The 12,390-nt window shown below is 60.1% G+C and overlaps 1 protein-coding gene across 1 annotated transcript in view; it reads left to right on the forward strand.

Moving 5' to 3' along the window:
- Nucleotides 1–10,049, forward strand: part of HIP1 (huntingtin interacting protein 1) — a 132,504-nt gene extending 122,455 nt beyond the window's left edge. The window contains exons 20-31 of the mRNA XM_065418527.1: nt 1,104–1,190; nt 1,965–2,072; nt 2,160–2,296; nt 2,631–2,741; nt 3,429–3,487; nt 6,121–6,214; nt 7,341–7,441; nt 7,765–7,870; nt 8,503–8,626; nt 8,853–8,914; nt 9,139–9,250; nt 10,039–10,049. Of these exons, the coding sequence (XP_065274599.1) occupies nt 1,104–1,190; nt 1,965–2,072; nt 2,160–2,296; nt 2,631–2,741; nt 3,429–3,487; nt 6,121–6,214; nt 7,341–7,441; nt 7,765–7,870; nt 8,503–8,626; nt 8,853–8,914; nt 9,139–9,250; nt 10,039–10,049 (1,112 nt within the window). The remainder of the gene's footprint in view (nt 1–1,103; nt 1,191–1,964; nt 2,073–2,159; nt 2,297–2,630; nt 2,742–3,428; nt 3,488–6,120; nt 6,215–7,340; nt 7,442–7,764; nt 7,871–8,502; nt 8,627–8,852; nt 8,915–9,138; nt 9,251–10,038) is intronic.
- Nucleotides 10,050–12,390: the final 2,341 nt, after the last annotated feature.

Here is a 12,390-nt window from a genome sequence, read left to right on the forward strand (position 1 = left end):
ACCCCCCACTGAGCTGCCTGCAACCAGATTGTCCCACATAGAATTTTCTCACCCCACACCTGGATCCCCCCACACTGAGCCCCTTCACACTTGGATCCTGCCTGGCTGAGCCTGCCTGCCCCACACCTGGTGCACCTAGCGCAGCAGGGCAGGACCCCAAGGTGTTTCTGGGGCAGGCCCAGGTCTTGTGCTGTGTCAGGGTCGGGTGCAGCCTCACCGCTGAGTCCGTGTCCCGGGGTGGGGGAGCTGCACAGTGATCTCCCACCTTCATGCAGCCAGTGCCCTGTGCTCCCCACTGCCCTGCTGGAGCCTCTGCATTGATTTATTGACAAATAAAACGTGCAGAATTTTGCAGAATTTTAAAATATTGTGTGCAGAATTTTTTATTTTTTGTCGCAGAATGCCCTCAGGAGTAAAAGAAGGGGGCTCCAGCCATAGTGTGGAGATTTGGCTGAGGGCAGAAATCAGGAGGCCAGGAGCAGGGGTGGGGTGGGGGCTCTCAGGAGCCCTTTGTTCATATTCTGCCCCAGCCTGCAGGGAAGGTTGGGGTGACCGCCCTTCCCGTGATGGAGTCCCGCCTCCCCGCCGCCACCCCCGCACTGGGGAGCCCTGTCCGAGGCGACATCTCCTCAGGGCTCGTAGTAACTCTTCTGGAGAGCAAACGTTTTGCCTTTGGAAAGGACCCCAGTGCACTGAAGTCCAGTATTCCCAGAGGTGGGCAGACTCCCTGCAGGGCCTTTCCCTTTGCCCTTGCTCCAGAGCGCCCGTGCCGAGTGCTGTGCTGTGCTCTGCTCCAGCGGGGGCAGGAGCAAAATGCAGCCAGCTGGAGCTGACTGGCCGTGCGGTGCTGTCTCCCTCTCTGGTTTTAAGGGGGTTTCGTTGTGTAACTGGGGGAACCAGAGACTGTATCGCAGAGCCCAGCCCCTCCGGGCAGCATTCTCCACTGCTCAGTCGGGGGCTTCTTGTAACTCAGGGGCAGGCTCTGCGCGGGAGCCCCTGGGGCAGTGTTGGCAGCACACGGATGGGCAGGGGATGAGTCTGTGTGTAGCCCCGGACCCTGCGCAGACCGCTGAGTTCCTTCTGGGTCTCTCTTGTGTGTGCAGATTATCTCCTGTGCAGAACGTTGGCTGCCTCCGACTGCATAGAGCGGCTCCAGGGCGCGCATGGCAAATACCTTTCCAACCGCTCAGGTGAGAGAGCTGCCGGGGCCCTGAGCCCCCTCACTGCGGGCTCACAGTGCACCTTCCTCTGCACGCCATCGGCAGGGGCTGCTCAGGGCTGAGGAGTGCTGGCAGAGCGAATGGTGGGGGCTTCCACAGGGGTCCCTCCAGAAGATCCCATCCTCTCTCCTTCCGGACATGCCAAGCCTCAGACCCCGCAGCCCACGGGCCACCCGTGTGTGTGAGGGACACAGCGCCCCCTCTTGGAGCCCTGCTGTCAGCGTGTCACATGATGCACTTGACCCTTCCCCCTTCCCACAGCACCCAAGCAGCAAAGCAACAGCAGCCCTTGGATCCCCTGGCCGCAGCAGGGCAGCAGCTAGCTCAGCTGCAGTGCAGACTGTGGGAAACTGAGTCGAGAGGGGGCTGGGCTGTAGTTCCCGAAGCCACAGCAGTGCCAGGGCGCAGCGAGGCCACGTGCACTGGGGCTGCACACGCCCTCCAGGCCTGTACTGACCTGACGCTTGACGGCATGTGCACGCACGGCTGCTGCGGACATCATCCTGGGAAGGGGATCTCTGAGCTGCGGCGAGTGAGGGCTCAGGGCTGGGTCTGCGCCTGGCTCTGGTGCCCTGAGGGGGTGAGGAACGTACCTGCTCAGCTCCCTTTGAATCTGACTCTCTCAAACCCGCGAGTCTTGTTTGCCTGAGGGACTGAGAGGGCAGCGATGGGGCTGGTTGAACCGCTGAGGTGGCCAGTGACTTAGCAGGGGCCGTCTCCCCCTTCTCTCTCCTTTGCCCGCAGATGTAAGCAGCCTGCTGCCATGCGTGGCCCTGTTTGCCCACCTCATCAGCGACACCATCTTGCAGGGCAGCGCCACCTCCCACATGGTCCCTATGGAGCTTGCTGACTGTAAGTATCCCTGCCGGGGCAAGGGGTGGGGCTGTTCCCGCTGGGCGCTCCTGCCTTCCTCACCGGCTCTTGCCCGGCTGGTTTCAGTGCTGTCGGAGATGTGTAAGCAGTGCGGGAGCGAGGCCCTGAGCTACCTTGGTGCCCTGAAAGATGAGGCCTCCCTGGGGGGCGCCGACTGCACCGCCGTGAGAAACTGCCTGAGCCGAATCAGCGCCATCGGAGAGGTGAGAGGGCTGGGGACTGGAACGCGCTGGAATCAGCCCCCTCTCTGGGCAGGGGGGCCTGTCGCGTACTGAACGGCTGCGGCCTAGGACAGGGCCGTAGGAGACTGACTGCTCCAGAGTGGGCAATGGGCAGCAAGAAGGAGGTTGGGAGGATCCCTCTGGGGCGGGGTTGAGGGTCTCTACGGTCCAAGAGGGGAACTCCTGGGATATGCGTCTGCCCTGCTCTGTGTCCCGTCCCCCTCTGACTTGGCTGTGTCAGTGTGTGCGGCCTGCCTTTCAGCCCTCCGCTGCCCCTTCCTGCTCAGCTGTTCACTCTCCTGAGTTCTCCTCCCAGGAGCTTCGGCCCAAAGGCCTGGACGTCGAGCAGGAGGAGCTGGGGGACCTGGTGGACAAGGAGATGGCAGCTACGTCAGCAGCTGTCGAGATGGCAGTTGCCAGGATAGAGGTGAGACCGGAGAGTGGCTTGGGTGAGGGATGGGGGGGGCTGTTCCTTCACTCCCAGCAACCCCTGCCCTGCAGTGACTCAGACCAGCGGCCCCAGGGTCACCAAAGCAACACAGCAAGGGCCACACAGACGCCACGGGGCAGGCTCCAGCCAGTCAGCAGCCCACACTGAGCAACCGAAAGCTGCACCACCAGGAGCCTCCCAGACTCCTGCTTGTCTCAGGGAGCTGCACCCACTGGAGGTCGCTGACCGGCCAGATGTTGCAGCCAGGTGGTGTCAGCGGCTGGAATCTGGTATGTTCCCTTGTGGGCCCGGGCCCACTGCGGCACCACAGGCTAATGCTGCACTGGCAGAATCGGAGCCATTGGAGGGCTGCTTCAGACCCGTCTCCCATCTCCTGCTCCCTCGAGCTCTGCTCAGGTGTGCAGCCCGGTGCCATCAGCTCAGGAAAGCACTTGCAGGTCGAGCTGCAGGAGAGCAGTGGGGCAAGGGAATGCGGCTCGCAGGCCCTTGCCATGGGCTCTCAGTACCAGCGCCTGGAACTGGTCCCCATGTGGGGTGATAAGGGCCGTGGGTGGGCGGGCTTGGTGATAGATGAGAATCTGCCTTGTCCTGTGTAACCGGGTGTCTGCGCACGCGCACACCCTGACCGTGAGTTTCACAGCATGGCTCTGTCGCTCTAAACAGGATATGCTCAGCAAGTCTCGGGCTGGGGACACCGGGGTCAAGCTGGAGGTCAATGAGAGGTTAGTACAAAGCCAAGATCTACCCCTGCTTGCTGTCCGCAGTCAGAGCGGCTCCGTGGGCTGGTGCCATGAGCACAGGAACTGCAGGCTTCTAATGCCGAGCCCGCCGCTGACTTGCGAGGGGACTGTCTGCCTGCCTCTGCAAACAGGGATTGGGGCCCTGGCCTGGTGCCCAGCGTGGCTGGGAGGGCTTCTGCCTGTGAAGCGCGGTGCAAGGGCTGATTCATGCTGAGCAACAGTAAAACCATTAAAACGTCACAGTCAAGCAGCGAAAGCAAAGGAAGATGCCACATACAACAAGAGGAACGGCAGGGGGAAGGGCCAGCGGTGCTTGTAATAAAGACAAAAGCGCTTGGGGTTTCCCACGACCTCGCTATGTTCCAGGGAAAGTGGGGAGGCTATCGGGGGGAGCGTGCTCCCCGCAGGCCCTCCGCCGTGTGTTGCAGCGCTGGTACCGCTGCGAGGCACACAGTATCCAAGCCCTGAACAAGGCCTAGGCACCCTCGACCCAATGGGGAATTCCACCCCGAGGGAACGAGCGCGCCCCCTCAGAGCGCCTGCCCGCCGGAGCCCTCTTCGCTCGCAGCGGGCTGAGGGCACTGAGGAGCCCGTCATGAGGGGAGGGTGATGTTGCCGGGTGCTCATCCTCTGAGTGGGCAGTGCTTGGGAGAGTTGTGCCCAGCGGAGGAGCCCCATGGGCACTGTCTTTCCTGCCAGTCTAACTGTTGGGGGAGGGGAGTCTGTGGAGCCATGAGGGTGTGACTGGGAATTCGCTTTTTACCTAGTGGTAGCAATGTGGGACTGGAAGGTCCTCAGTCCAGCCCCCTGCACTGACCAGCCCTGACAGGTGTTGTCCAACCCGTTCCTAAAAGCCACCAGTGGCGGGGATTCCACAGCCTCCCTTGGACGCCTGTTCCAGAGCTTAACCACCCTGAGAACTAGAAACATTTTCCTAATATTGAACCTAAGTCTCCCTGGCTGCAGATTAAGCCCGTTGCTTCTTTTCGTTCCTTCAATGGATGAAGAATGACTGAGCACCGGCCTCTATAGCAGCCCTTAATGTATTTGAAGAATGTATCAGGTCCCCCCTCAGTCTCCTTTTCTCCAGACTAAACATGCCCAGTTTTCTAACCTTTCCTCACACGTCAGGTTTTCAACCTTTGAGCATTTTTGTTGCTGTCCTCTGGACCCTCTCCAGTTTGTCCACATCTTTCCTAAAGCGCGGGGCCCAGAACTGGACTCAGTGTTCCAGCTGATGCCTCCCCAGTGCTGAGCAGAGAGGGAGAATTACCTCCTCAGTCTTAAAATACAACACTCCGGTTAAAACACCCCCAAATGATATTCGCCTTTTTCACAGCTCCGTCACATTAACTCCTATTCAGTTTGTGTTCCACTATAACCGCAGGTGCTTTTCAGCAATACTGCAGCCTAGCCAGTTATTCCCCAGTTTGTAGTTGTGTATTTGATTTTTCTTTCCGAAGTGCAGTACTTTGCACTTGTCCATATTGAATTTCATCTAGTTCATTTCAGATCAGTTCTCCATTTTGTTTTGAATTCTAATCCTGTTGTCCAACGCGCTTACAACCTCTCCCAGCCTGGTGTCATCTGCAGGTTTTATAAGCTCTCCATTATCCAAGTAATTAATGCAGATATTGAATAGTACCAGACCCAGGACTGACCACTGCGGGACCCCACTAGATATGCCCTCCCAGTTTGACAGCAAACCATTGATAACTACTCTTTGAGTACAGTCTTTCAACCAGTTGTGCACCCACCTGATAGTAATTTCATCTAGACCACATTTCTCTAGGTCAGTGGTTCTCAACTTTTCCAGACTACTGTACCCCTTTCAGGAGACTGGTTTCTCTTGTGTACCCCAAATTTCACTTCACTTAAAAACTACTTGCTTACAAAATCAGACATAAAAATACAAGAGTCACAGCCACACTAGTACTGACAAATTGTTTACTTTCTCCTTTTGTCCGTCTGAAATTCTAGTTTGTACTGACTTTGCTAGTGCTTTTTATGTAGCCTGTTGTAAAACTAAGCAAATAACTAGATGAGTTCATGTATCCCTGGAATTCCTCTGCGTACCCCAAGGGGTATACATACCACTGGTTGAGAACCACCGGTCTAGCTTGCTCAGGAGAATGTCATGTGGGACTGTGTAAAAAGCCTGACCCAAATCGAGATGTATCACATCTACTGCTTACCCCATGCCCATTAGGCCAGTAGCCCTGTCAGAAAAGGACATTCGATTGGTTTGGCAGGATTTATCCAGGACAAATCCATGCTGGCTACTCCTTATAACCCTAGTATCCTCTAGGCGCTTACAAATGGATTGTTTAATAATTTGTTCCAGTATCTGTCCAGGTACTGAAGTTAGGTTGACTGATCTATAATCCCCCAGGTCCTCTTTGTTCCCCTTGTTAAAGCCAGATGCTATATTTGCCCTTCTCCAGTTCTCGGGGGGCCTCTCCTCCAGGAGGTCTCGAAAATAATCCTGATGGTTCCTCAAGTGCCCTAGGATGAATTTCATCAGGCTCTGCCAACTTGATTACATCTAACTTAGCTAAATAGTCTTTAGCCTGTTTGTTCCCTGCCTTCTCGCGAGCTGCCTTTCTCTCTTGCAGGATTCTGGGCTCCTGCACGGACCTGATGCAGGCTATCCAGGTGCTAGTCCTGGCTTCTAAGGACCTCCAGAGGGAGATTGTGGAGAGCGGAAGGGTAAGCAGGGCACTCGCTAGCATGCACCCATTGGGAGAGCTGCTCTTGGCAGCCCTGTGTCAGTCACTCCATGGCCTAACACCAGCTCCCAGCCTTCTCTGGCAGCTGGGGCAGATTAGGGACTCCATAGTAGCTGGAGGCCACTAATTCAGAGCGCCAGAGAGAGGTGTTTCCTCAAGATTTGGGAGTGTGAGCTCCACACACCCTGTAGCTATGGAGCCAGCTACCGGAAGTGGGGGGGCACCAGCCGGGAACCTGGCTGTTAGTGGAAGCCCAGAGGCACTTTCCAACATGGCCAACTTCATGCTCCAGAGATGTTTGGGAGAGATCCGGTTCCCAAAGAGCGAGGCCAAGACCTCTGCTGCGCCCGTCAGAGTCTGTCCCCGCCCCTGAGCTGTGTGGGTCCGGACCTGCCCTGCAGCTGCTTCCCCAGCCGTGGCGGGTTTGAATGCAATTGAATGGAATGGCCACAGAGCCAATAGACACATCGCTAAGGGAGTGATGGGGAGCCTACTGTAGCAGCCGAAGCAGCTGGGGGACCCGCTGGCCTTAGACACCATGGTCTTTCCATGGCTAGCAGCATCCTTCGATTTGGGGCAAGGTTCCCCGGCTCCATTGAGTCTCCTGCTGCGAGTGGCAGCGGGGCGCTCAGGGCTGGGTCCTGAGGGTCTGACAGACGACATGCTGCTCTGAGCCGTGGCAGGGACCTCCCCAGAGAAGCAAGTCGGGGTTTAGAAGAGGAGTGAAGCAGATCCAGGGCTTGGGTGGCCAGGAGAGCCGGGGGGGAGCAGAACTGTAGGCCAGGGCAGGCTGGTCAGAGAGCCGAAGGCTGTAAACCCCTCCCCGCTGCCATGGAAGGGCTGCTGTCCGTGGAGTCCTCACTCCTGGGTCCGTGTGTCTGGGACATAAACTCTGCTCAGCTTCTTCCCCAAACCTCCGCCCTAGCTGCTCTGGGAGCTCCTGACTCTTCCTTCTCCTCGACCATGGTGCTTCTCCCCAGCCTGGTCACCATCCCCGCGGGCTAGGGACAAGGCAGGGCTAGCTAGGGGCCAGAGAGACTGAGCTGCATCTGCCGCTCCCTGGCCTCCCGTGCGTGACCCTTGGGCGTTTCTCCTTTGAACGACAGGGCGCAGCGTCCCCCAAGGAGTTCTACGCCAGGAATTCCCGCTGGACGGAGGGCCTGATCTCCGCATCCAAAGCCGTGGGCTGGGGAGCCACCGTCATGGTGTAAGTGCCCGTTGGGGCAGCGGCGGCTTCGCATTGTGGGGACTCTGAGCGAGACACCCCGGGGTCTGAGATGGGCGGTGAACGTGTGAAGTCACTGGGAAGTTCAGTGCCAGTCCCGGCTGAGTCCGTCCCATGAGTTCCCATGTGATGCCCAGTGAACCGCTGCCAGAGAGCTGGGGGCAGGCCTGTGCCCTGCCGGTGCCTCGGCTCTGGGGAGCTGAGTGCCACAATGGCATCCCCTTGCCCAGGCTGGGGAGAGCGTGGGGTTTCTGGTGTAGCCTGCACATTGGGGTCCCAGCCGCTCCATCTGCTGCCTTCCATAGTGACGCCGCTGACCTGGTGGTGCAAGGAAAAGGCAAATTCGAGGAGCTGATGGTGTGCTCTCATGAGATCGCGGCTAGCACTGCCCAGCTGGTGGCTGCCTCCAAGGTAGGAGCTTTGCCCAGCCGCTCTCCTCTGTAAACAGCCTGGTCTTATGTGTGGGGTGCCAGCTGGTTTGCCTGCTTGGAATAGGGGGCTCCAGTGGTGGGGGTGGGAGGAGTGGCCAGTTGATACCCCGTGGACTGTCCCCTGGTCAGCTCCTGTGCTCAGAGCATGGATGCAGGAGCAAGCAAGTGAGAGCACCAAACTCCCAAAGTCAGCTACTCGCTGTGGGCTAGCGGCACGACTCCTCCCCCTGGGGCAGGGGGCGGGGCTAGCGGCACGACTCCTCCCCCTGGGGCAGGGGGCGGGGCTAGCGGCACGACTCCTCCCCCTGGGGCAGGGGGCGGGGCTAGCGGCACGACTCCCACCCCCACACAATCCTTGCTCTTGGTGAGCGATTCTCCCGTGCAAAGAGGAGGCTCTTTACACCTTCCCCCCACCAGCTCAGTGGCAGGCCTCGGTCTGGCCCTGTGTGCTAACCACTGACGTTGCTTTGGGCTCCTGGCGGCTCCCCGGAGCACTGAGCGTGCAGTGCTGTGATCACACGGCCCCTGGAGCCAGCCCAGCAGACGGGTTGTTTCCTTTCCTGGCCCGTCCTCTGCGTGAGGCGCGTGTGACCCTTCTCTTTGATCCGGCAGGTGAAAGCGGATAAGGACAGTGCTAACCTGGCCAGGCTCCGGCAGGCATCTCGAGGAGTCAACCAGGCCACCGCCGGGGTGGTGGCCTCCACCAAGTCAGGGAAGTCTCAGATTGAGGAGAAAGGTGAGTGCCAGGCCCATCTGGGTGGGGGAATCTCTGCCCAGCTTCCCTAAAGGGCTCGTCACTTCTCCAGCCGCTGTGCAGATCAGAGCCCCTCCCATTTCACTGTCTCCTGTTCACCCATCGGGCCCATCCTTCATCTCGGTGTGCTCAGCACAGCGTCTGGGGGAGTCCTGGGCGCGGGGGAGCAGCTCCTAATGGGTACAACTCGTCTGTTCTTCCCCCGCAGACAGTATGGACTTCTCCAGCATGACACTAACTCAGATCAAGCGCCAGGAAATGGACTCGCAGGTAGGGGCATCGTCTCTTAGGCTGGCTAAAGCCTGCATCATTGTTTCTGGCCTGTTGAGGGTTAACGAGGGCAGGTTTAGCAGACAGATGCGCTGCTGGGGAGCTGAGGGTGGCTCAGAGAGGCTGGGGAGAGTCCCAGAGTGGGCTGGGGCCAGGATGGGGTGGGGATGGGGAGGCCCAGCTGCTGGCCTAGGTGATGAGAAGGCCTTCTCCTTCCCTACTAGGTGCGAGTGTTGGAGCTGGAAAACCAGCTGCAGAAGGAGCGCCAGAAGCTGGGAGAACTCCGCAAGAAGCATTATAAGCTAGCGGGCGTGGCGGAGGGCTGGGATGAGGACGGTAAGTGCCCGGGGATGGGGGTGGGGGGGGCAGGGAAGCGTACAGCCTGAGCTCAGCCGGGGGTGGCAGGGGGCAAGAAGCAGACCAGCTGGGAGGATTCACTCCCTGCCTCTTTCCCTGGTACCCTGGAGAAATCTGATACAAGCCCAGGCAGCAGCACCACTGCCTTTCCTGGGGCCTCCTGCAGCATCTGTCCCTGCCGGAAAACTCCCGCCCCGGGACGCAGGGGTCAGGGATCATTAGCCCACAGTCCTCATGAGGAAACTGAGGCAGAGAGGTTGTGGTTTGCCCAGGCCCACCCAAAGAGTCTGAGCTGGGAGTAGCATCCAGGAGTGTCTGCGTCCCTTGCTTAACCCACTAGACGGCACCGCAAAATTACACCGCAAAACAGACTTCTGCTTGGGGTGCTGTGGGAGCTGTAGGGTGACTCCCGGCTACTCCCTTTCAGCCTCTGCCAGCAGGGGGCGCTGTGGGGAGCAGGGCAGGAGCTGGCTGTGGGGGAGCTCCCAGCTACTCCAGTCCTGCCTCTGCCAGCAGGGGGCGCTGTGGGGAGCGGGGCAGGAGCTGGCTGTGGGGGACTCCTGGCAACTCCCTTCCAGCCTCTGCCAGCAGGGGGCGCTGTGGGGAGCAGGGCAGGGACGGTGGCTGAGGAGACCACACATTTCCTCTGAGGAGGAGTCCCTAGAGCCTGGCAGGGATAGTATTTGTTCTCTTCTAATGCCTGGGAGCCCCAGTCCCAGAGGCCTCTGACCCTCTGTCCGCCCTTGCTGGCGTTCCTCCCCCTCCAGCTGCAGAGTAGCTTCCCACGCCTGAATCAGCGACTGACGGACGCCCCTTCAGTTGGCCGGGACCCAGCTTGGTGCAGCTCTTTCTGAAGATACAAAATAAACCGGTGCAAAATCCGCCTTGAAGCACACGTCCTCTGCGTTCCCAAGGACCCTCCTCCAGCACGCCCGGCCGGGCAGCCGCCCCACCCTCGACTGGGCAAGTAGAAAGTGCGGAGGCCTGAAGTGCCCGGAGCCATGGCAGCGCCGGCTCCCCACAGCCACGGGACACACAGACTCTGCCCGCGTGTTTAGTGCAGCTGCTTTGGGTTCCGACTGTAAACCTCGGTTCGCTCTTGCACAGACTCTGAACCGGTTCTGCCTCGGCGACACGAGCCAGGACGCACCCCGGGCCCTGGCGGCGGCAGCTCCGATCTGGCGTGGGGTACTAGGGCTTTGACCCCACTGTGCTTCTCCAGCCCGGTTCAGAGCCAGCGTCGCGCTGGGCAGGGCGTGGAAATGCAGCCAAGCTGGTTCTCCTGCTGGCGAGGCTGGGCGGGCTCTGGGCTCGGTGCTGGGCACACCGCCCTCCCCACCCCCATGCTTCCCCTCCCACTTGCTGTTCTAAGCTGGCCCTGTGCAGCTGAGAGCCCGTGGGGGGCGTGCTGCACCCGGGGGGTGGACAACGAGTGCCTTTCACTGCTGGAAGAGGGCCAGCGTGCCTCAATAACACCTCAGCCGCGAGTGTCTTACTGCACTTCGAACGGGGCCATCCCAGGGCGGCCGGCCTCCAGCCGCGGGGAGCTGCCAGCAGAACCCCAGCACGCAGGCCGGGGGAGCCCTGGTCCCTTAAAGCCATGTGTTAGACAGCCGGTGGGGGCAGCGCCCGAGCTACCAGTCTGCCAGCTCCTGCCCCCCCGGTGGGAGAGGGTCCTAGCCTGGTCCTGGGAGCCGACCCATCCCCACCCCAGAGCAGGGAGCTGTCCCAGCCTCGTGCCTGGGCAGATCACTGTGTTAGTGCCAGCAATAAACCACTGTCAAAGGTGCTTGGCCGGGCGCAGGTGAGAAGCGTCTTTCCGAGCTGCCGCTCCATCACAGCCTCTGCCTTTGCCAGCGGGGAGAGTTACCCAGGCTGCCCCAGCGGGTAATACGTGAAGCTGCCCCACCGGCTCTGATCCCTGCCCAGTGGGAAGGGGGCACTTGGACCCTGGCTCCAGCCAGCTTGCAACAGAGCTCTGCAGGGCACCCAGCTGCCGGTTCTCCTCACTGATCTGAGCCCCATGGCTGGTGTAGACTGCAGGCGTCTGGTGCTGGACTGATCCTCGGTGCCCTCCGGGGGCTGCTACGGAGCAGAAAGCTGCTTTAGAATTTGGAACAAGCACGGTCCCCTTCGCTGCCTCTGTGCCCTCCTTGCTGGTGCACAGCTGGGCATCTTCTGGGCACTGTGAGCCCGCGGGGGCAGCCCATGGCCGGGTTTGCTTGGGAAGCGAGGGATGGGAGCAGAGGAGTGACCCCTGGGAACGCCTCCCTTCCCTTCTAGACGGGGCAGAGGAGGCTGAAGACGCTTGGTGGCCTGTGTCATTTCACCCCTTTCGAGGCAGCGAATCCAAAGGCAACCCGGGGTCTGAGCTCACCCCTCCCTGGGAGCCCAGCCAGCTGCTCAGAACATGGCCACCCCATCACTTAGATCCTCCCCCCTCCCGGCTCAGGCAGCACCAGCTGGGGATGGAGGGGCAGTCTGCCCCTAGCAGAAACAAAACACCGTCCTGCTCTGGGCTTTCAGGTGCTGCCTCTCAGCCAGTGCTGACAAAGGAGTCGGTGAAATACCCTCCCTGCTGACACAGCCGGGCAGTCCTGGGCTGCTCGTACCCAGCGGACAGCCTGCACTGGGGCAGTTCATGCAAATCGGGGCCCGTTTCATCCCAGGGGAATCCCACTGCAGTGAGATGTGGAGGCGAATTTGCCTTGGCGTGTGCTTGGCCGGTCCCCCTCCCCCTGCCAGGGCTAGTGGCTGCGGGTTGGTGCCCGGTGCACAGGGCCAGTTCCCCTCCCCCTGCCAGGGCTAGTGGCTGCGGGTTGGTGCCCGGTGCACAGGGCTAGTTCCCCTCCCCCTGCCAGGGCTAGTGGCTGCGGGTCGGTGCCCAGGGCCAGTTCCCCTCCCCCTGCCAGGGCTAGGGGCTGTGGGTCAGTGCCCAGGGCCAGTTCCCCTCCCCCTGCCAGGGCTAGGGGCTGTGGGTCAGTGCCCAGTCTCACATGTCTCTGGCTGGGATGGGGTTGCCACCTAGTTGGTGCCCCGTGTCTAATTTGAAAACCAGCTGGTTCAAGCAGTGGCGATAATTGGGCCCGATTCAGACCTAGTCTGTGTCCTACTCCGCA

Source organism: Emys orbicularis, chromosome 17 (genome assembly GCF_028017835.1).
Source record: "Emys orbicularis isolate rEmyOrb1 chromosome 17, rEmyOrb1.hap1, whole genome shotgun sequence".
Lineage (NCBI taxonomy): Eukaryota > Metazoa > Chordata > Testudines > Emydidae > Emys > Emys orbicularis.